Source organism: Triplophysa rosa, linkage group LG6, assembly GCF_024868665.1.
Source record: "Triplophysa rosa linkage group LG6, Trosa_1v2, whole genome shotgun sequence".
Lineage (NCBI taxonomy): Eukaryota > Metazoa > Chordata > Actinopteri > Cypriniformes > Nemacheilidae > Triplophysa > Triplophysa rosa.
The window spans coordinates 22,524,714-22,549,804 of record NC_079895.1 but is presented as its reverse complement, the minus strand read 5'-3'; the positions used below and the strand labels follow the sequence as shown (position 1 = coordinate 22,549,804).

The 25,091-nt window shown below is 38.2% G+C and overlaps 2 protein-coding genes across 3 annotated transcripts in view; both read right to left on the bottom strand.

Moving 5' to 3' along the window:
- Positions 1–2,613: 2,613 nt before the first annotated feature.
- The window catches only part of tmem182a (transmembrane protein 182a), a 156,196-nt gene continuing 133,718 nt past the window's right edge, over positions 2,614–25,091 (bottom strand). Inside the window, exon 5 of the mRNA XM_057335381.1 lies at positions 2,614–3,166. Within this exon, the coding sequence (XP_057191364.1) occupies positions 2,910–3,166 (257 nt within the window). The 3' untranslated portion in view covers positions 2,614–2,909. The remainder of the gene's footprint in view (positions 3,167–25,091) is intronic.
- pou3f3a (POU class 3 homeobox 3a) lies at positions 20,588–23,651 on the bottom strand. 2 transcript variants are annotated; one of them, XM_057335366.1, is made up of 2 exons: positions 21,718–23,651; positions 20,588–21,546 (listed from the first exon to the last, which is right to left on the bottom strand). In XM_057335366.1, the coding sequence occupies exons 1-2, from the start codon at positions 22,994–22,996 to the stop codon at positions 21,500–21,502; spliced, it is 1,326 nt and encodes a 441-aa protein (XP_057191349.1). In that variant the 5' UTR covers positions 22,997–23,651; the 3' UTR covers positions 20,588–21,499. The 2 variants fall into 2 exon arrangements, with proteins under 2 accessions (XP_057191349.1, XP_057191348.1); XM_057335365.1 differs by having other exon boundaries at positions 20,589–21,546; positions 21,758–23,650.

Here is a 25,091-nt window from a genome sequence, read left to right as displayed (position 1 = left end):
ATATGAATGTGTTTTGTTGTTTAAACACTTTTATAATGATCGCATTAGTTGAGCTAACAGTTATAAGCGGGCGCTGTCATGTTTGTTTGTGCCGCATTGTACAGCACGTGATTTTAAATGTATGAAGCCTAAAATAAACTTGTGATTGAAAGCACTGCATATTTGTGATATGTGAGAGGATTGAGTAAGTCTGTCTCTGGCTCAGTGCCAGCCAAAGCGCCGAATGTTCTAATCACACCGGTGTGATGGTATACGCGCCAAAGGGTTAACTTAAGACTTTTAAAAAATCTGCATTTATTTTTAGGTGTTGCTGCGGCACACCCGTGGCTACGCCACAGCTATTTAAATATGTAACCAGTCTAAAAGTAGTCTGAAACCAGCCATGTGATTTGCCAGAATGAACATGGTAACACGTGTGCTCTGAGACTAGTAAAGCTTCCAATCCACCGACATTTGTGTAATTTAATAGTCACATATTCCACTGTTCTACGGGTGTTGCTGGATTTATTTACTTAGCAAAATATAACATAAAACAAATATGCACATATAAATAATATAATATAATAAAAAATATAAATATACTTCAAGAACACAACACTTATTTTCACACAGAATTTTAATGTTATTTTACAAAACCCAAACGATATTTTACATATATACACACATTATATTTACAACATCCCACAATATTCACAAGTCAGGGTTGAAGAAACAAGACACACATATATTTCTTTTGTCTCATAAACATTTAAACAAGAAAGGTAAATACATAAACAAACAATAGTCAAGTAATACATAAAGATGTTCTCTACATACAGAGATTCTTGGTGTTGGGGTAATCTCACTGACATCTGACTCAGGTGGTGTTTCATCTGGTTTTGCTGGTTTTCTTTCTAGAGCAACTGGCTGTGGGATTTGACTGTGGAAAGTGACAAACATTACAATGTTTTTAGGTGTGCATTATTTTATTTTCATATACTGAATGCATACTGGAAATGCACATTATGGAGGTTTTAACCGAAAGTATAGTTACCAATATCATACCTTGTCAGGGGAAATGCCTAAATTTACTGATAGCAATACCACTTTATGATTTTAGGTATATGTCAGACTGATTAAAGACAGCAACTGAAATTCTGAATAATTTTTTATTCTTTTGATGGTGTTCTCTGTCCTTCTTGCTTAACAAATAACCATAAATGGATGCAAACTTACCAAAGCAAAATCAAATGGCATTGAGAGCATAACAGAGTGCATACAGAAATACAAAAGCAAAACTATATTAAGAAATGTTGGTGGTTAGCACACAACATGACAACTGTACAGCAATTATAAGACCACTTACCATCAACATGAATACCCACAATCAATTCCTACCAACTGAAGTGATGTACAAATAAATACAGAATGTAGCTGTCAAGTCTGGTAATGACTTTTTGTTTAATGTTTAGGCAAACGTTTATGTTAAAAAATGTGTACTGTATTCTTTCATAACTCTCCACTACAGATATTAAAGAGGTACATGCAAAGAAGTTAAAAAGGTGTACCTCAAAATCTGTCAGTACAGACATGTTCCAATGGCCTGCTGGAGAAATTTTCTAAAGAAATACAACAAAACAAGAAATTCTAGATTAAATAACAATATGGACATTCAAATCCAAATAAAGACATAAATTATCATATTGCAATAAAAATGTTAGTGTTTAAAAGAGAACTTATGTTATAGCCAGTGGTTTAGTTTTACTATGACTGAATAATACAATACTGAAAATCATAACTGGCTGAAAAAAGTATGATTTCAAACAGATCTGCCATACAGTTCATAATGCATTACACAGTTCAGTTCATGAAATCACAGAAGTATCGTTCCACCACTCCTCACACCTGGAAAAAAAAAAAATTTGTAGCTAGTTCATTTAAAAATAAATAAAGGATAAAACAAGGTGGTTTTCATAACACAGACATCAATTTGTGTTAGTATAAACTCCAAACATATGCATGTTATCAGAGTGAATGCAGATGCCTTTTTTAGCTTCAATGCATTTACATTACAGGTGTAGTTTTGCTGTTATTTCAGTTACCCTTTGCCTGTGTCTTCTGTTAATATGGACCAGCAAGTTCCTTTGATTTATCTGAATTCCACAGTGTGTGCAAGTCACCCTGATTTGTTGCTGGACACGTAATCTTTTTGGAGGTGGTGCTGCTGATGCTATAGAGATGGTGGTGGTGCTGCTGATGCTGGCGATGGAGGTGGTGCTGCTGATGCAATAGAGATGGTGGTGGTGCTGCTGATGCTGGCGATGGAGGTGGTGCTGCTGATACTATAGAGATGGTGGTGGTGCTGCTGATGCTGGCGATGGAGGTGGTGCTGCTGATGCAATAGAGATGGTGGTGGTGCTGCTGATGCTATAGAGATGGTGGTGGTGCTGCTGATACAGAGATGGTGGTGGTGCTGCTGATGCTGGCGATGGAGGTGGTGCTGCTGATGCTATAGAGATGGAGGTGGTGCTGCTGATGCTATAGAGATGGAGGTGGTGCTGCTGATACTGGCGATGGAGGTGGTGCTGCTGATGCTATAGAGATGGAGGTGGTGCTGCTGATGCAATAGAGATGGTGGTGGTGCTGCTGGCGATGGAGGTGGTGCTGCTGATGCTATAGAGATGGTGGTGGTGCTGCTGATGCTATAGAAATGGTGGTGGTGCTGCTGATGCTATAGAGATGGAGGTGGTGCTGCTGATGCTATAGAGATGGTGGTGGTGCTGCTGATGCTATAGAGATGGTGGTGGTGCTGCTGATGCTGGCGATGGAGGTGGTGCTGCTGATGCTATAGAGATGGAGGTGGTGCTGCTGATGCTATAGAGATGGAGGTGGTGCTGCTGATACTGGCGATGGAGGTGGTGCTGCTGATGCTATAGAGATGGAGGTGGTGCTGCTGATGCTGGCGATGGAGGTGGTGCTGCTGATGCTGGAGATGGAGGTGGTGTTGCTGATGCTATAGAGATGGTGGTGGTGGTGCTGCTGCTGGCAATGGAGGCCGTCTGGATGTTTTTACAGGTTTTAAAATGTTTAATAATACCATCCCGTCTGATTACTGTTGAAGTGCAATAGCAGCAGTGAAAATGTGGTGATGGTCTGCAGTTTAGATCACACATGATGATGGTCAAATCTAAAATATAAAAAGAATAAATTAGCACAATTGTCTTGTTTACAAAAAGCAATGTTTATAGTGCATTTCCTTGGAAGAGGTTTTGTGGCGAAATGCCTTGCTCAAAAATGCAACATAAGCTAAAAGAGTCTAGGATATTTATATAGTTGTTCATGAATTTTACAATGATTTAAACTAATGTCATGTAATGTAATGTACTGTAATGCATAGTCTGTAACAACAACAAGTATTTGAACCCCTGAAGTATTCCGACTTCTCAAAAGTTTCACAAAACAAAGAAATGTTAAATGATCAATGTTTTTAGTTCAATTCCAGAAAGAAATGATTATAACAAGCAAAAGCAGAAAGGTAGTATAATTAAATAATTCCCTTTTTGTTTTAGATTTAATGCATGCAAAGGTTAAATAATGTATACAATTATAAATAAACGTGGATACAGCCATCTATTTCCTTATACCGTTTGACAATATTTAGCTCAAGATGATGTGATGTAATGGTTCAATTCAATTTATTTATATAGCTCTTTTCACAATGTGTATTGTTCCAAAGCAGCTTTACAGGAGCAAATAAGAAAAACAGAAAAACACAGAAAGGTATAACACAGCACAGTGCATGGTGTTTATAGACCAAGTAAGATCATTATATAATATCTAATAAATAAATGCAGTCTCCCGGTGTGCAAGCCAACACTGCCTTGCTGTGGCGAGGAACCCAAACTCCAATGATGTGACCAATGTATAGCTCACAATACAGCTTCTAGCATTTAAAATCATTTAAACACATATGCACAGTTAAAAAACTCAAGAGACTACGATACCCGGGTGTGTCAGTGGAGGTTTTGGAATCCATTCTTTCAATCCAAATGATGTATACTAGCTATCCGTTTCCGTTTCAGAATGTGAGGTATGTCAAACCTGACAAAACCGGGGTAACTCAAGCCTGTTTCTAAAGGAGAGGTAACTTATACTCAGAGTCAGTAACCATAGTAACTTACTCTGTGAACCTAACCTGGTCGGGTGCAGGTTTTCTTTGGTAAACCCAGAGTGTATTTCGATCTCCTCCCCCTTTTAAAGCACAAGTGGAGTAACTCATTCATTCATTCATTAATACAGTCATTCATGGCACACATTTCACACAGAGACCATCTCAGTGACTTATATGTCATATGTGCTTTTATAGAGGATTCATGAAGAGGCTGCATTAATTCATTGGAATGTACTTTGATTTTAGGATAGCAATTTAGGACCCGAGTGGAATTTTGTCATTTCACTGTCCATTTTTATTAACAGTGAAACAAAATATATCTCTTACATCAATAACATCAGCCTCCGTAGGCTACGTGTATTACATCCGAGCATAATTTTCTATGGACGATGAGAAATGACTTAATAAAGTGTATAAATAAAGTGCACGAATAAAGAAATTAATAAATACATACATGCAGAAATGAAGCGATAAAGGTAATAAACAAGTAATTATGACGTGCAGCCATTCCAACTCAAATCTGTTCAGAGCAGGGTTCGAACCCGTTAACCTAGAGTTGGTTGAACCTCCTTATTGATACGGGCCCATAAGCATCACCAATCAATCCACTATTTGTGTTTTCAGTGCAGCACACCACCCTCTATGGGCCAAGGGGACGATTAACCTGTTAGACACGGCTACAGCCCAAAAACAACAAGCAAACAAAAGGAAAATATAACATGATACAGAGAATAATAAGAAAATATAATCTAACAAAAATAGGCTACTGGAAAAACAGTGGTCAACAAAACAAACTTCCAGATGACTCTTTCCAATTCTTTGATACTGAGAATATCATATCACCAAGCAGCAGCTGCAGAAACGAAGCTCTTCACAGATATGGGAAACGGGGGTGTAACGGTTCTCGGTAAAAATTTAACCGCACGAAAGGTTCTCCAACAACGGTTCGGCACGCGCTTGGACCGCGGCTCATCTTAAATCTGACGACGCATTTATAATATGGTTTGTTAAAAATCATAATGCGTAAAACAGACTGACAAAGTTTAGCTAATGTATGTTTGTAGATGGATACATATTTAATACCTACAACAAATCAAATAACGTAGAGTTCAATAGGATTGACATATGCAGTAATATGACCAGTCATTTACACTTTCATCACCCGGGTGTTGTGAGCGCGCGAGTGCTGGTGAGTCCTGAGGTGTATTCCAGAAAGCTGGTTATGTGACATACCCGGGTAAGTTTAAGGGTTAGTTAGCGGATAACCCCAATTTTCCGTTCCAAAAACGGAGATAACTTTCAGGGTATGTAAGTAACCATAGCAACTTACTCTCTGAAGATAACCTGCTCCCAGGGTTAGTTCATTTTAAGGAAATGTTACTAAGCTTTACGGGTTGTCTGCGCATGTGTGCGTTTTTGATGAGCGTCAAGTGGGCGTGGAAGCACAGATTACGTATAATATATTATAATTTTACAGCAATATTACAATTACATTTACAATCTCACCCATCGCAATTTAGCATTCACAACTATTTTTTATTAACTTTATTATTTAACATTTTAAAATGAAATAATCTTTAAATAAAATAATTTAAAATGTTATCGTTAAACTTTATGTAGGCTATTTATATTAAATATTGTATATACTTTGAATTAGGTTTATTAAAACATCTCCAAATATGAATGGATATATATACATGTCTTACAATTTCCAACAGTTAAATGATGTTAATAGTGAAGTATTTTAACTCCCGAGGATTGCATATCATTAATCTTGTCCACTTATTATGCAATATTTGATGCATTGGGTCAAAGATAGTTGTGGTCTAAACTGGTTAGAGAGCCAGATTTAAAACTTGAAGTTTGCCAGGCTGGCAGTTTTATAATCTTAACCATTTACATAAAAAATACAAGAGAAACTTAGACTTAAGGTTTTTCATACTGACTGTATTCCTTAAAAATGTCTTTCTGATCCTCAGCCTCCTCCTACAGTTTAGTATTGAAAGGCCTTTCTCCCAATGACAATTAGCCTTTCAGGATAGGCCGTTTGCACCTCTTTTACATTTGGAAAGCCATGGCCATTTAGCAAACAAAGTCAAAAGATACAAACAAAAAAACAAAATGTATGTGTATTTGAAAGGGATATATAAAGGCTACATGATTATTATGTATATATGACTGGGCCTAACAATTTATACCTCTACCTCATGTCACAGCAGACCTTCATCCTCTGCTGCAAATTAATTATCATACATAATGTAGTGTACTGAAAAGCATTACACATTTTTTCCCCAAAATTATGACCAATGTAGTAGTTTCTATAATTAAAAGAGTCTCCATTAATATGACTACATCAGCAGCTGTTGCAAATAAAGCTGATACAATGCAAAATCAGTTTTCAGAAAACGTATTTTTTAAGGAACATACAGAGAAGGAACAAAAAGAGGTTTAATACTGCCTTCAAAATTACCAATGTGATATATGCACAACACAATTTTGGTAAAACTGTGGTAAACACGTTAAAATTACAGTTACAAACATCTCAACAAATCTACACTTCATGTAACAAAGAGCCATGATGAGTATATATTTTAAATAATATAGTATAAAAATAGTGCATATATTAAAAATATTTATATCCTTAATTAAAGAATTAATTTATAGCGTTTATAGTTTTATAAACACATAACCTAAATAATTACATTTTATGATCTTTATCCCGCACTTTATACACTGATGCAGATTTAAGTCTGTGAAAAAACCTCTGATTTATAACGTTGTTTACAGTCAAAAACTTTAAGCTTCCCGACCATTTCCATGGTGACTCGTGAAATCTGTGATCGATTGACAATGTCTTCATGTTGTTTCTGTGAGCGCGCGTTAACTCTGGGTATCTTTCGGGAGGTTGATTAAACTTACTCTTCAAGCGTGTTCTGGAACCGACATACCCCGAGTAAGCAAGATTTGGGTTAATCAACCCAGAGTTTAGCTGACGGTAACTTAACCCTGAATAATAAATATATAAATATTTATTACATTTTATACTCTAATATTTTAAATACTCATCATGGCTCTTTGTTACATAAACTGTGGATGTGTTGAGATGTTTGTAACTATTATTTTAACGTGTCTAGCATGGTATTTTACCAAAATTGTGTTGTGTATATGTATTTGATCACATTGCTTATTTTGAAGGCAGTATTAAACCTCTCTTTTGTTCCTTCTCTGTATGTTCCTTAAAAAATCTACCTTTATTTGGTTATCTGAAAACTTAGTTTGCATTGTATCTGCTTTATTTGCAACAGTTGCTGTTGTATTCATATTATTGGAGAATCTTTTAATTATAGAAATTGCTACGATTGTCATAATCTTAAAAAAAATTGTTTAAAATTCAGTACAAACTTACCATGATCATTCACTTGCATTGCATTAGAGGATGAAGGTCTGGGCGAAGAATGAAGAATGAAAGTTAGGCACACAGTTACATGTCCAATATGTCATGTAATATATGCCTTTTAAATTAATGTATTTCAAATATATCCATTTTAATTTTTTGGTTTGACTTTGTTAGCTAAATGGCCATGGCTTTCCAAATGTTAAAAGAGGGGAAACGGCCTATCCTGAAAGGCTAATTGTAATTGGGAGAAAGGCCTTTCAATACTAAACTGTAGGCGGAGGCTGAGGATCAGAAAGACATTTTTAAGGAATACAGTCAGTATGGAAAACCTAAGTTTTTATGTATTTTTATGTAAATAGATTTAAAATTATAATAAGAATTTAAATATGTGAACAATATGCCATGGTGATCCCACCTAATAAAGCCTGCCAGCCTGGGAATTGAACTTGCAATCTTTGAGTTTTAAATCTGGCTCTCTAACCATTAGGCCACAACTATCTTTGCCCCAATGCATCAAATATTGCCTAATAAGTGAAGAGTAATGATATGCAATTGCTCTGCAGTTATCCTTCACTACAAACATCCTTTAACTGTTGGAAATTGTAAGGTGTGCATATACAGTACATCCAGTGATATTTGGAGATGTTTTAATAAACATTTGTCTCCTAGCATCCTTAACAGAAAATAAAAATAAAATATGTAAATATGTAAGAAAAATGTATAATTCCATGTAAAGAGCTACTCGCTACTTTATCACGCTAAACAGCCATGTGCGCACTCCCTACCACGCCATGTAGTCTGCCATTTATCTCATTTAGGCGGAACTTACATAGGACGCACTTTGCAGTGACATCACCCAAATATACAAGGACTGAGTCCAACCCACTACATATACTGTATATGATGTTGTAAACTCTGCTGGTCAAGGTAACTCGAAGTACCGGGATTATCCTGTGTTATTAGTTTTGAGCGGCAGTCACGAATGTCTAGCTCATTTTCAGTGGGATACATGCGGTAAGAGGCAAAACGCGGGGGTTTCGTTACCGGCACGGAGGTGGTGCACAGCAACTCCACAGCTCGCCAAGTCTGGTGAAACGGGCCATAACATACATTAGAATGTCATGACTAGCCAATCAAAATCAAGCATTCAAAAGCACTGTGTAACAAGTCTCTAATTTGTTCATATGAAATTTTTCCATTGACATTCAGCTTTCCCACGGTAGAGCACACTTTACTTTTAAATGCTTTACACAAACAAAACAGGCTACCAAAACTACACAAACAAAACAGGCTACCAAAACTACTAAAACAACACCCAGCAAAACGCGCACCTCCTACCTGGCATGACGTCGCTTTTTTCATGCCGAAAGTGCCCCCTAGTGGTCGGGAGCATTTCCGTTGTGTTGTGACTTGATTCCGTTGCGTTGTGACTCGATTCCGTTGTGTTGTTGCTTTATTCGATTCTGTTGTAGCTTGATTGCGCAGTGAACTTATATTTGCTTTTTAAATTTCGTTGTGTTGTGCACCAGTGGGCCACCGTATATGACAATTCTGAAAGTATCACTTACTGACTATGGAGAATCATGCTTAAAAGCTTTATACACTCACCTAAAGGATTATTAGGAACACCTGTTCAATTTCTCATTAATGCAATTATCTAATCAATCAATCACATGGCAGTTGCTTCAATGCATTTAGGGGTGTGGTCCTGGTCAAGACAATCTCCTGAACTCCAAACTGAATGTCAGAATGGGAAAGAAAGGTGATTTAAGCAATTTTGAGCGTGGCATGGTTGTTGGTGCCAGACGGGCCGGTCTGAGTATTTCACAATCTGCTCAGTTACTGGGATTTTCACGCACAACCATTTCTAGGGTTTACAAAGAATGGTGTGAAAAGGGAAAAACATCCAGTATGCGGCAGTCCTGTGGGCGAAAATGCCTTGTTGATGCTAGAGGTCAGAGGAGAATGGGCCGACTGATTCAAGCTGATAGAAGAGCAACTTTGACTGAAATAACCACTCGTTACAACCGAGGTATGCAGCAAAGCATTTGTGAAGCCACAACACGCACAACCTTGAGGCAGATGGGCTACAACAGCAGAAGACCCCACCGGGTACCACTCATCTCCACTACAAATAGGAAAAAGAGGCTACAATTTGCACGAGCTCACCAAAATTGGACAGTTGAAGACTGGAAAAATGTTGCCTGGTCTGATGAGTCTCGATTTCTGTTGAGACATTCAAATGGTAGAGTCAGAATTTGGCGTAAACAGAATGAGAACATGGATCCATCATGCCTTGTTACCACTGTGCAGGCTGGTGGTGGTGGTGTAATGGTGTGGGGGATGTTTTCTTGGCACACTTTAGGCCCCTTAGTGCCAATTGGGCATCGTTTAAATGCCACGGCCTACCTGAGCATTGTTTCTGACCATGTCCATCCCTTTATGACCACCATGTACCCATCCTCTAATGGCTACTTCCAGCAGGATAATGCACCATGTCACAAAGCTCGAATCATTTCAAATTGGTTTCTTGAACATGACAATGAGTTCACTGTACTAGAATGGCCCCCACAGTCACCAGATCTCAACCCGATAGAACATCTTTGGGATGTGGTGGAACGGGAGCTTCGTGCCCTGGATGTGCATCCCACAAATCTCCATCAACTGCAAGATGCTATCCTATCAATATGGGCCAACATTTCTAAAGAATGCTTTCAGCACCTTGTTGAATCAATGCCACGTAGAATTAAGGCAGTTCTGAAGGCGAAAGGGGGTCAAACACCGTATTAGTATGGTGTTCCTAATAATCCTTTAGGTGAGTGTATATGGTGAAAACATTTGGTAAAAACTTATTTTTTTCCAGTTAAGGTTGACATTTGCATGGAATAGCATTATTTAATTAGTCATATTAATAATTAGGGGAATTGAAACGGTGAAATCTCACAGGAAAATATTCAGCTGTAGTACTGAATGTAAAATATACAATACAGCAAATAATATACATCCCTGCTTGCGTGTGAGGTGACTACAAAACATGCAGGCATATTTGTCTAAATTGACATCAAACAAGCAGTCGGATATGCCCATCGAGTGTTGCAGATCACGCAGAGTGACACCGACGCTACAAGAGCTCATCTCCCTGTCAATTACCTCTCAGATGTTTCCTCTAATGCCATCTCAACAGAGCTGCTCTAATCCACCAGCCCTCGCTCAACAAAAGCCAATATGAGGAGCACGAGAATTTTCCTCGGTATAAATAGAAAACAGGTACAGGCACAGAATAAGATTAATCTTAATCTTAAACTTAAGCTTAGTCTCTCACCAAATTGTTTCTTATAACAGTTTTTCATGTTTTATACATGAGGAAACCAAAGATGAAGCAATATCTCACTTTCTATAAATCAAAATAATTTACTCCCATTTTTAGGTAACTTATCAAATTTATAAGTATTGACCACATTTACACCTTTGTCCAAAAACCATAATGTCAGTCCCTATCCCTGAAAAAAGTGAAACTTTGGACCAACTTAAAAAAATTATGTCAACTTGTTACAATTAGTTTTTCTCAAATTATATTTATGGCTTGGTTCAAAGCAAAATGTATACATTTCAACAAACCACCATTATTGTGATCAGTGTTTAGTTGGGCTCTTGACTCTTATATTTTAATGATACGTTTTCATTGTCTATTGTGACAGTGTGTTAATATACATTTGTTGAGGCAATGAAAGCTAAGATCCATTGGGATCAAGTGATTGGTGACTGTAATCATTGTGTGGTAATTTAAATAATTGCTTATTAATGTGTGAATAGTGCGTGATCCTACAGTGTGAGATTTAAACAGTGGTACTAAAACACAATATGAACTAATAGAAAACACTCAAAATATTGTTAAATTGCTGACTCAATCATATCAAGAATCAGTGTATATGCATTTCAACAATGGTGACAATCAACAAAAGAAAGCTTCATGCTGCAATGCATGCTGGGTAACATCATAGTACAAAACTCATTCATGACTCCCAGCATGCATTGCAGTTGATCTGTTTACTTGAATTACTTTGATGTTTGTCACCATTGTTGAGGTTTGTATGATGACTGTCGATGTCTAAGTGTGCCAAGACAATTGTCTGTTTATTTTATCACAGTATGCATTTGTGAACCAGGACATTCGAATCAGTCATAAAAGATCAACTCTCACATTATTTATTGGCACTTCTCATCTTTATCAAAGCTTGTTAGACATCACAAAAACTTAGCTTTAAAGCATCTCTTCCCTTCTTATTAATGCACTATTGAAACACTATTGTAAACACTTCAAAAGAAAAGAGGTTTAATTTAACCAAAGCCAGGGATCAAAAGCCCAACTAAAACAAACACTGCTCACAATAATGGTGGTTTGTTGAAATGTATACATTTTGATTTGAACCAAGCCATAAATATAATTTGAGAAAAATGATAAAATTGCTTGTAACAAGTTGACGTATTTTTTTTAAGTTGGTCCAAAGTTTCACTTTTTCAGTGATTATTTTAAGAACATAGGCTACACTTAAAATCTTGTTGGTCATCAGGTTTCACATGATTAACTTCTAAAATGTATGCTATCATAAAATCATTGGAGAAATGACAAAAAACGAAGAAAGTTGAAACTCTTTCTAACTTTAATTCAATTTTTTTTACTGAAATCATGTTTCAGCAATTAAAATGCAAATGTAACATGTTTACTATGAACAGTTTCAGTTAAATGTGTATTCTATTTTAACTCTACTTCCGTTACTATTTCTAAGTACGTAAAGCAGCTTAGCAACAATACAAAAATGTGCTATAAAAATCCAAATTTGACTTGAATTGAACTGAACTAGCAATCTCAGACTTTTATACCCAACTGTATATCGGCCTATTTCTTTCATTCTCTTCCTGCAGAGAAGGGATAAATAGATGACTCGTAAACACGAGAAATATAAGTTCACATGTTTCTATATGCCAGTAAGGACATATATTTGCGATTTATAAGATTTAACAGCAGGAGACAATCCAAACTCCTACACCTACATCTGTCCCTCTTCTGCATGGCTCTCATTTATCAGTCCCCTTCACAGCTCCTGTCAGAAGACAACCGTCTCTCCCTCAGGTGTGGGTGAAAATGAGGAGAGGTGTAGGTATTAGTCAGTCTTTCACATCATCTAATCTGCTGTCCTCATCAGCACAGCCGCAGTTCCCAAACTCGCTTACCGGCTGACAGCTGCGTCTCTATGACAACTGTCCCTCTAGAGTCTGACCGCAGCCCAGCCACTTAACACATCCACCCTCAGGGGGGTCTAATGGACAGGTGCCCACTCCCTTCCCATCTCTACAGCTCCGAGGTGCCATTACACCTCCTGCTGTTTTAACACTGTCCCTTTTCTCTGCTGTCATACATCTGGCGGAGCTGTGCTTAAGAGTCACTTTCACTTAGACACGCCCCCTCCTAACAAGTCCATTCATTAGCAGCCAGCGGGAAAAGGGAGAAAACGGCTTGAGGCCACAAGAAATCGAAACAAATCGGTGGGCCATATCAATTAGGGGTAATATTTCTGCTCTGTAATTGCAGATGTGATTAGAGGATGAGTGGTGGTCGATCTCTGTCGAGGAATTACAATTCGCCATTTAGCAAACCCCAGTGCGGACACCTGCCTTGTTGGTGGCCGCATGGGTTAATCATTCCTCCACTTTTATAGGTTGTTTGCTTGGTTAAAGGCCATATGCAGACATCTTTGCCCTCGGTTTGATACTCATTAATGGCAAAACCTGTCAGTATAACCTCAAACAGAGGAACCGTGGCTGACACACACTTATGCAAAACCTTTATAGTTCAAGTTCACCTGTAAAGACTGCTTCCTATATTATTGTATTTTTATATTAAAATAAAGTTTAACCTGAGGGACTGAATTCTCTCTCAAAAAAAACAAAAAAACATAAAAAGTGTCATATTCACTGGACAAAAAACGAGTTTTGCTACTAGTCTATTTTGCTCAATTTAAACAAACCTTTATCACAACATGGTTTTTCATGGTTTTTCATTTAACTTAATTCATTCAAGTTGGCACCACATTAAAGATTTGTGTTGTGTTCCCATAATAATTGTTAAAACTGGGAAGAGGAATTCCAGTTCCCAGCATGCTTTGCAAAATGTTGCATTTGGAGAGTAATTTTCTTAAGGTTTTATGTTATGTGCTTTTCAGTAATAGTATTGTTAGTGTTTAATGTTCATTTATTTTTTAAGTTTGTAACAGTTTTGAGTTGAATTTCTGTTAAGCTCCAATAACTTAATATCTTGAAAAAGATATTGAAAATGTTATGCAACATTAGCTAAAACATTTGGTTGAGGACTTCATAATACAAACCATCTACACCTAAATATCATGTTTAACAAATATAAATTGGGGGACTTGAATATAGACAAATTATGCTGAGTAAACGTAACGTTTATGTGCTATCAATGTACATATTTCTTTGTTAAAAATTAATTTTGTTTTTAGTGGACTAAACCGTGTCTTTTTTGGCTTGCTGTATGAGGCAAACGTGGATCCACAATCATTTAATAATGTATTTTTCTGTGATTCTGTGATTTGTTGGATTAACATAAGTATTCATAATTAGTCTCATATTCTGTATGGCCGCTTTGGTGGCTTGAATCGTTGTGGATAACAAGATCACTTTGAATATTACTATCATCATGCCCAAATGTAATTAATTCAGCATAGCCTTCATGTAAATCCTTATACAAATGTGTATTTCTAAGAACACTACTTAATATCATTGTAGCGAGGAAGGCGGGACGAGAGCCGTGGGGCAGCAAGGCGGGGCCGGTGGCGTGAGTGATAATGAGTATCAGCTGTACGCGCACCGGTCCCGCATGCCTCACGGGGAGCTAGGGAGCATAAGAGGACGAGCGACGGGACTGCCGACGAGAGAGGACCGGGCCCGGAAATGTTAAGTTTTATTTATGTTTGTGTGGCCGGCAGTCGACCGTGAGGTGGCTGCCGGCCTTTTACTTCCGTGTTTTTGTTTGTTTATTTTTGATTAAAGTTTATTGTTTAAATGTTCGCCGGTTCCCGCCTCCTTCCTTCCCTACATTGAACTTTGTTACAATCATGTTTTGAATCATCAGGTTGCTACAAATCTAGTTATACTTATGATAAATTGGGTATAGCTTTATTATATCTTTTAAGTAGCTTGAACAATCAGTTAATTATACAGTATCCATTCCATCTGTTGCTGAAAAGTCAAGGTTAGATATTCTCACTGTGGGATGGCATTACTTTGCCTGTAATTGAACCAGGAAGGTGTAGTGCACCATTAGACAGTGTTAATCTTGATAAATCTCTTTAATAATTTACATCCTGTGGACTGAAGACATTTTCCTAATTCAAAACCAGTAGGGGGCAGTGATGATCAGTCTGTAAAGTTATCGCCCAGCATCGAAACAAATGAAACCACAGAAATCCTTGCACCAACTTGTTAATTCAGGTAATTCAGTCTAATTCAAAACTTCCTTCACCATCTCAACCATAGCCCATCTGGTCGTACCCAGATGTTCGAAATGTTCAAAATGTTGAAAGGAAGGAATTCATTGCTTAAAAAAACACAGATACACTCAAATACACATGTGTAAGTAGCAGGTGAAACATGAGCCCGTGAGACTCAGGAATGAGACAGGAAAGAGCGACACAGACTTCCTTCTCCCCCTTTTCCTCATGCAAGAGTAGTGCCGAGTTTGAATATAAAACAGTAGCCCGGCCAGTCATCAATCTACATCAAGGTACAACAAATCAAATCTGAAAACAGGTTAAACCAATAAGTACCAGTCAAATGTTTGGAAACACTTGATCTGATACGCTTAAATGTCTGAAATTACGTTTGTAGACAAAAATATAATTGTGCCAACATATCGATTTATTTAATTTGAAAACAAACATTTTATTTAAAAATGTAATGAATGACCAAATTATATTAAGAAAAAGCTGTCAGTTAGAGCCCCGGTTACTCTTAAAAAGCTCAATGATCTCAAGAAGCACAATTTAGCAAATTCTTTCAAGAGTTTTGATTCGTTTTACTTTTATTCACAACATCATTCCCACGTTACAATTGTGGGACAGTTAGTAGTTTACTATTATTCTTAAAGGTGGAAAAAAAGTGTTTCCAAACTTTTGACTGGTACTGCATATGAATGTTCTTGTATTTCTTTCAATATCTTGGAATTTATATTGCTTTTGGCTATTTAAAATACTCAATACATACAACAAACAATTGTAAGCACTTCAGATCTTGTATTACTTCAGATTATGCAAACCCCAGACATCTTTTGAAGTAACCGCCACTAACCTGCTTCGCCAGGCTCAGGGGGCAATAGGGCAAGACCGCTGGGGTGAGAGGGTGGGAACGGTTCAACAATCAACACACTTCAACCGGACTGCAATTCTCAGCAGGCCCAATCACGTTAATCAGTGTTTGTTTCCTGTCGAGCTCCAAGTCTGCTGTTGCAATGTGGCAATAATTAACAGCAAACACGGGATAACTGAAGCCCCACTGTTATAAATATGACATCTGAGGGAGAATTTACACCGAAGGCTGTGATGACAGCAAAGAGAAAAGTCAAAGGTGGCACAAAGAAATGTTTATGTTTACATAGATGTTTGTGCGGCTTGGGATAGAAATGGCCAATAATGTACAATGACGCATTATGTCACTACAAGTGTATATTGCGCACGTGTGTATGATTCTCCCCCCCCACCCTTATCACGACACTTTGATACAGAAGCCCTAATGACTAAGCCAGAATAGCAGGATTAACACATGATGCATAATAACAGTCTTGTGTTCATCACTTCTGAACAAGGTTTGGAGAACAATTACTAGCAATTAAACCACCGCCAGTTATTCAAAGAGATAATTATGTCCTTGGTGTATTGCATCAATTAGCTACTTTTATTTCAGCCCGCAAACTCTCCTCTACGGTTTTATGTGACATGTTTGGAGAGGTCTGAACAACAGGAATTCCTGCACTTATCTACTCTAAATACTGATAAGTACAGTGAAATATGAGTGCAGAGAAAATGAAAAGTGTCCTCTCATCTATGAAAGGATTTTGTTGTTGTGCCATTTGTTATCAGTTGTAATAATGACGTGGTCCAAGGAGACATCTCTCCAAAGTGTGACGATTTGCATTTAACATCCTAACCGACTCCTTTGCTAAAACCAGAGGATTAAAACCAAACAATGAATATCGAGGATGATTTTCTTGAGCCGTCAAATGGCGTAAAGGCCTCTTGTGTGTATTGAATTTGGTCTCTTGAGCTGATGTGCATGCCGTAATAGCATTTCAGAGGGGGCTTGTTTTCTAATGCTGAGACCTTATTCAACGGGTTTAGATCTACATTTTTTCCCATTCCTTCCTGGGGAGATTGACGCTCTAAGAGCTTAGCGCAAATTCAGATGTGCCCTTGAAAAGATATGGCTTTGTGCTTTTTGATGACCTCAATACAATTCTGACTCAATCCATTCAGACAAAGATTTGACCTTAACAAATTGTGCGGTGCCCACGATGAGTTGAATTTAAAAGAGCTGATGCCTGAAAGGACACTTGATAATGTGTAAGTGTTCTTCAGAAACAGTAAAAAACAAGCCAATGCAAATATTCCCCGTCGTAGTGTATGTATTTTGAAAACACCAAACTGTTTCGCACGGTGTTTAGTTTACTAAATGACATTGTTTGTTTTCATAAAACCACAAAGGCGTTTGAACAAGAAGTGGTAGCATATTTTGATGCATCGTGCTGTTTCTTTTACCTTTTTTGGGCCTCAAGGGTATAATGGCTAACTCCAAATACCTGTGTCCAATTGTAAGTAATCTATTAAACCGCAGCGCCCACAGCCTATTTCCCCTCTGCTTCACATCCTCCAGTTAATGTGATAGCTACAACAAAGCGGCGACACCTTTCACCTCCTGTTCTCTTTTATCACTGGTCATCCTCTCTTTTACTTTCTCACACATATGCATGTGGTCATATTTATGATTGCTGCTTATAGAACAGGCTGCAATTTGAATACCTTACAGAAGTCTGAGGGAAAAGTGTGTTACTTATCACATTATCACAAATCAGGCCTATATTACACTATATTGCCGTGTGTAACGTCAGTTAGTTGCTAAGCATGGTCTTGGTCCCAATTTCCTCAAGTTCCAGGGACCGGTCAGAGGTAGCGATGTGTTGGCCGTCAGCCCCCAGTACTTCTCAATGGGAAGGCTCTGACATGCTGTCACCTTGGCAACTGCTGCCAGGGTAATGTGCCTGGCGGGCTAACTGACCTCAGCTGGCATTGTGCCATGGGCTTGCAGCAGGTGTGTGACAGCGAAGGTCCCTTGGCCACTAATGCAGCCGCCGTGTATAGCCTCAGACTTTGTTCGATCATGTCTTTTGGCCTGAAGTCTGATGGGAATTCCTAGAAAAGAAAATGTTATGCTGTGTAGTGACACACTTAAGTGACCAGTCGGTCAGCATGGAACAAAGGATGAAGGACTGTAGATATTATGCAAATAAAAATAAACAAATAAAACCATAAAACATTGGAATGCTCTCTATAAATAACGGGTTAAAGCTCTTATTTGCATTTGAAACTGGGATTTAAGGTCTTTGGGATAATATGATATTTTTTTAACCTGTAATTTAATCTTTTTGTTTATTAAATAGATCAAATAAAACATTAAATACGCTGTAGCTTGGGGAAATGTTAATGTGCTCAGTGCGTTTTATAAAGTATAAATAATTTTGCTTAAAAAAAAAATGTAGTCTCTATACCGATAGAAATATGAGATTGATAGTCTATTAGAGCGAGAGGAAATTCCAAAAGATGGCGCTAAAGAAATATGAGAGGCTAAGACTTCACTTCAGTGAATACTCTGGCTAAAAAATCGTATAAAACAACATATATTAATATAAACACTAAAAATGAATTCAACTTATTGCAATTAGTTATAATTTCTGTTCACCGAAACTGAGCGTGCTCAGAAACATTAAGACATATATTTTGACAATTTATTTGACTAATTACTAAAGAAAAAATAAAAGGACTAAAAATATTGCTATTGTAAAGCGTCAATAGGTTTTTATTAATTGAATAGTTTTAGAAACTTTTAGATATTTCATACATTTTAGCGCCGACATGAAATAAGTAAAGTTTAATAGATAAAAGTTCGTAAAGGTAGGCTATAATACTGTGTATCTCAGGGTCTACACTTAGATAAAAATAAAAAAGTTTCGATGACACGCTATTCCTTCATCTGCGTTAAGGCCGAATACATGGGAGTCATTAAATAGTTTATTTGTTTGTTCAGGAAGCACAGCCGAACGTATTTTCATACACTTCTGTTGAAATTTAACGGACACATTTTATTTTCTGTTAAAGTTTTTTAAATTGAAAATATACTTTTACAATAATAAACGTTTTGTGCCTATATATTTTATTGGATTAAAAAGCACAACATTTAAATATGATATATGTAATAATAAACTTTTTTGTTTTTTAAGATTTAGTCATTGTTGGCGCTTACAACATTCCTTGGCGAGGTGAGGCGAGGCGAACAGAAAAAGGTTTTTAAAGGAAAACTTATTCATTTGAAAATGTAATAACTTTGTGTGTGTGAAGGATGCTATTAACAGTGGACATATTGCATGAAGGGTGGGGCTCTTGGTTATAACTACAGGTTGAATTTCGTTGCCACGCAACGGATGTACGGTAAATCATCCGCGAAATTTAAATCTTCAAGAGAAGGGCCGTGCATTTGGATGAATAGTCACTACCACACAAAAGTTATTCAGGGAAAAAAATCAGCTGCTCTCACAGAATCTCAACAGAATAGTGTTGCTTTTGCTTAGAGAGTGCAAAGCCAGCTATTTCAAACATAGTATAAATGAATACAAATAAGAGAAACCTCAAAACTGTCTTGATGAAAATTAAGGCCTAATAGTTCTGCTATTCACCACCAGAAACTGTCGTTTTAGAGAAAAAGGCAATTCAGTCACACAATCGTTTTTGCACGCTTTTACATTGCAATCTGATGGAAGGATCTAGGCCCTTTTGCACTCGGAGAGCTACGTGGCAGGCATACGAATTTCCATGCATACAAATTCACTCCTGCTTCAGAGCGTGCACGGAATGGATTCCAAATTACGTCACTCGCTGTGCGGGACGCTTGTGCTTTTTTCTAATTCAAATTTTGAAAAAACAACAACAATGAAATAGACGCCTGAATTTGCCGAAATCCCGCCAAATCAGCACCATGAATTTTGTTTAAATATAACAATTCTGACGTTTGTATTTCATGCTAATTATGCATATTAATGGTAAATACATAGTCTATAATTCCATAGTTCATTTTTCTTTACTATAATCACATGGGGTAAAAGAAAAATGTTATTTTTTTTGACAAACGAAATCCAAATATCCAACAGAAATATGGAAACATTACCTTGGCCTGATGAGGATGAAAGGTCTGGTAAAGAAGATTAGCTAATATGTTTTCTATGGAAAATACACATTTTATTATTTTGCAGAATATGATGTAGACTATAGGTAATGTCATATTTCGTCTCTCTTTCCTTTTAAGAAGGCATCTGAATTTTCGAGCATAACGTGTAATGTACACGTGGTATTTTATTTATAATATAAACAGTTGCTGTTTGCAAGTTTGGGACCCTAACCGTACAATGATTTGAATGTAAAATATACTTTACTTTTTGCTTTACAACTCCGTGAAGCTTGGCTTAAACGTTATTGATGCTGACAAATAAATGTTTTCCTCCCAAAAAATAACAGCGAAGAAAATCAAGCAAACAAACATCTCAGTGGCAGTAAACGAAACAGGACATCAATATTCAGGCCAAGGGTCAGGAGAACAAGTAAAGGAAAATTAAATCTAAAGATCAGCAATGTCGCAATAGTTCGAGCACAAATTAAAAAACTTTTTAGAATGTTGTTTTAGAATATTTAAAGAAAGAAAGTTAAAAAGAAAGCAGTTACACACTTTCATCTGAGAGCTATCAGATTTATTATTCTCATTCACCTCTCGCTGAGTCAGTACTGAACTTAAATAACACCAACGGGGGAAACGGGGGTTTGACAACGGTTTGTTTCAGCTTTGTCAACGTGTTTGTGTACAATATCTGTATATAATAACAAGTGTGATACTAACAGTATAAAATATAATCAGTATTAAAAATGGCAAAGGGGAAGGCCTACAAGAGATGCTACTATAAAGTCATCACAGCGCGCAACAAATCTCTCTTCGCACCTGAAAATAGTTGAAAGATTGATTTTAGTGAAAAATATAAAGCAAGTCATTTAAATCAACACAGAGAATTTATATTGCCAAATTTACATAGACGTGTTATCAAAACCCACAAAAATGTCTGCCTTAGCAAAGACAGTTAAGAGAGGGCAATATCCACGATCATTCAGCCAAACAACAACAAAAAAGTGTTTAGAGGGGGTAGGCTGAAATTGGAAAATAAGTGCAGCTTCAGAGTAACTTTTTTAAAGCATCTTTTTTTTCTTTTTTCCTTATTTTTTCTGAAGAGTTTTCTCTGTGTAAAAGCTATTCACATAAGTGTGGTCCACAAAAATACTATGAGATAGAAAAGGTGTAGTTTGTTGCACATAATGCTCCAAGAGTATAGACAGGACAATTCCTTTTTGTTAAAACGAGTAATATAATTCCTGCGCGTAAAATTGATACGTGTCCTGGGGTAAATTCTTCCGCTGTTTAATATTTAATGTTTGTCTGCATTGATCCATGTCCGTCCCTAAAGGGAATCCATAAAGTCTTTGTTGGGTTTGGATTTGTTACGACTTCGTTGTCAGTGCACCAGAATCTCCTGGCCATAGGTGTTCGTGGTTGTCACGTTGTGGTTGTCCGGTTCATCTTTCAAACTTGCACCTTTTAAGTAATCTACCACAAAACTCTCCTGAAACACAGAGCAAACAGTCATTTAACGTTAGGGACAGTTTTAAAAGATGAGGTCTGGGTTTGAGTTTAGTTTCTCTGTAAATACATAGAATATGTTTGAATATATGTTGATCATCCAATTACTTGAAGTGTACATAAAATTATTTGTTCTACGTCTCAGTGAACATACGTTTGCAGTCCATGGACGGCGGCGGTGTGTCTGCACTCACGTTGCCGGCATGGGTGTACACGTCCTCGGGCGTCTGAGGGACTCCGGGCGGCGTCATCCTCTTCTCCTTCTGCCTTCGGTTGCAGAACCAGACCCGAACGACCTCTTTTTCCAGCTGTAGGTTGTCTGCCAGGCTGGAGATCTCCTGTGCCGGCGGTTTGGGGCATTTCAAAAAATGGCTCTCCAATGCCCCCTTGACGCTTACCTCGATGGAGGTGCGCTTCTTTCTTTTCCTGCCTTGAGCTGCTATTTTGTCGATGCTGGTGGGACTGCCCGTGGTGGAATCGGCCTCCTCCAGCCACTTGTTCAACAGCGGCTTGAGTTTACACATGTTTTTAAAGCTCAGCTGCAGAGCCTCGAACCTGCAAATAGTGGTCTGGGAGAAAACATTTCCGTAAAGTGTTCCAAGTGCTAAACCGACATCGGCCTGAGTAAAACCCAGTTTGATCCGACGCTGTTTAAACTGTTTGGCAAACTGCTCCAGGTCGTCAGAGGTCGGCGTGTCCTCGTCGGAGTGCGAGTCGTGGCTGTTCACTCCCGAGTGATGCTGGTGGTGAGGGTGGTGAGGGTGCTGCTGATGGTGATGGTGGTGGTGATGATGGTGGCTCCCGTGTTCCATGTCGGGAGAATCTCCTCGCATCAGCCCCGGGTGGACTAAACCCCCGGAAGGGTTCAACATCCCGTTTACCGTGAAACCACCACCCGGCTGGGAATAAATGAGAGACTGCTGGGACTGCTGCTGCCCCCCGGTGATGGTGGAGATGTGCGAGACTGTGGTGCCACCCCACGCGCTTTGATGGGACTGGTGAACACCTAGATGAGAGGGTCTGTGGTGCAGCGCGGTACCCGAGTGTAGGTCTTCCCTGTTGGAATTGTTCTTGACATCTTGTTGTTGTGGGCTACCAGCCATGCCAACAGGACTGGAGGACCAAGGGGAGCCGGCTTCTGCAGCCGCGGCGGCTGCTGCTGCGGCGGCCGCGGCAGCGGCGTGTGGCAGTGAGGTAACCCACTGATGGGCATGGCTTAGCATGTGCCCCCCGTTACTGGCCGTCATGGCTCCCTGCATGAAATCGCTCTGCACCATCTTGACCGCGGGGTCTCCTCTGTAGCCGCCCGACACCGAGGTTACGGCAACACTTCCCGGCTGCATGCCACCACCTCCGGACTCCGAGTGCAAGATCGAGGCTGATGAGAGAATACTATTGCTGGCCAGGTAAGGATTGGAAGCCGCTGTGGCCATCCCCCTTCACCACTTCGAACAAATCTACTTATTATTCCCCCTCCCCGTATTGTCGTAACTTTTTTCCAGCCCTCGAAGGCACGCTCTATTTCATGAATTATTCAAACTGGAAAAGTATGCCTGGTATTTTGATTTGGTCCGCCAAAGACAGTAAAATATATCCTTCAAAAACTCCTTGTATTATAAGCAAAAGGAGAAAGAAATACCTTCGACGTAGAAATCCACATTATGCATGAAAGTTGTTTCTACAATGTTCCAATGCGTTCCATTATATTTAATGTCTTTTTCCGAAATGGCAATGAGGAGATCAAAAAATAAAGGACCACATAAATATAAAAAATGTTGGTTCTCCTTAAAAACAACTTTATGTGACGATAACACAAATTCCACGCAGAACTTAATCGCGCGTTATCGTTACTTGATGTGGATGGTTAGCAGAAGTTGTTCCTTCGCAAACTTCTCTCTTGTCCCGAGAACCTCCAAAACGTTTCTCACTGAGTCCTGGAACTCACATTTCTTCCTTTCACGGAGTCCACCCCACGTTTATCTTCAATGCTCTATTAATGCACAATGCGCAATGAGGAGCTTTCGCTGTCCCCGCGCTCTTAGTTCCTCTCTCTGAGCGCAAGAGCACGAGAATGTTTACGTTCAGCCCCCGCGTGCGCGCACCATCCACATCCTTCACCCAATTACCGCGAGGAAGTTTCTGCGAGATTGATGCTCATTGGATATCCTTCGGGAGAGTGACAGATCTCAGAGAACAGCTTTGAGAGCCGAAGCCAAGGAATCACGTCAAGGCGTTGCAATTTGCTGTCTAATTTGGATATGTCAACATACAAATAAAATTGACTAGACTTTCTATCTGATCGGGAAGCTTTGGTTAATATAATTAGGTAATTGCGCATTTCTATTGCACTGCGTTGTTGGTTGGATCAGTTGGCATACGGTGACGTTGTGAATGCTTTGTTTTTGTTAGATGGAATATTTTTGCCTTTTGTTCGCCTCACGCCTTTTTAAATATTACTGTGTTAATGCATTGTTCTTTTGACTGCGACAGGCATTTGAAAGGTTAAAATTATTTTGAAAACATATTATTATTGTGTTAGAACTGTATGAATATTTTACCTATGAGCAAATAACAAACAAACAAACAATTAGAAGGCTAAACAAGTTGCTTGGTAATGTAGATAAAACAGCGAAACAGCATGACTAACAATTGTTTGGGGAAGTTCAAACAATGTAAGGATTAATTAATAACATTTTTAGTATGAAATTATTTATAATAAATGATACCATTTGGGCAATTACAACTTTACGGAAAGTTTAAAGATTTATTTACGTTTGTGTAAAGAATAAAAATGAACTAATATAAAAATTTATTTCTTATAAAAATGATGTCTACAACTGCGTCCTCTGTAACACCAAACTCGTCCAATCAGAATGCAAAACCGGCATATTTAATTTAAACACGAACAAACATAGGTCTTCACCAGACACACTTGATCAAAATATATAAGGCCTTTCAAACCATAAATACATCTGTACCATTAAAAATTACACTATTAATAGGTGCATTAATTTAGTATTATTATTTCTTTGTTTGTTTGCTTGTATAAAGTAACCTGATCCACCCCTTGCAACATTTAACCTATTGTATGGTGTCGGGGACAGGGACACTCCTGCACTGCGAGCGATGAACAGTTAGTGCTGATTTTCATTTGCATACATTTTCATATGTTTAAGTGAAAATAATAGCGGAGCAGAGGAGAGCCGGATTCACTCGAGACGGAGGAAGAGAGAGAGGGAGCTGCGCTGGACTCGTTCCTGCGGTAAGAGATGTATCCCTCTCTCTCTCTCTTTCTTGCACTCACTGGCTGAATGTTTTGTTTTAATCGTGTAAAACCGTATAAATTGAATTCAAGGTCCGTGTTTTTTGCACTACGATAAAATGCGTTATAGGCACATGCAGATTTCAGAGCACGTTTAGAGCTAGTTTTTCATTGAGGGCCTTGCATTGTCGGTAATAATAATGTAGGTTTTGAAAATCAAATATTCATAAAAACGCGGTGTGACTGGAAAGCAAACCATGACGCAC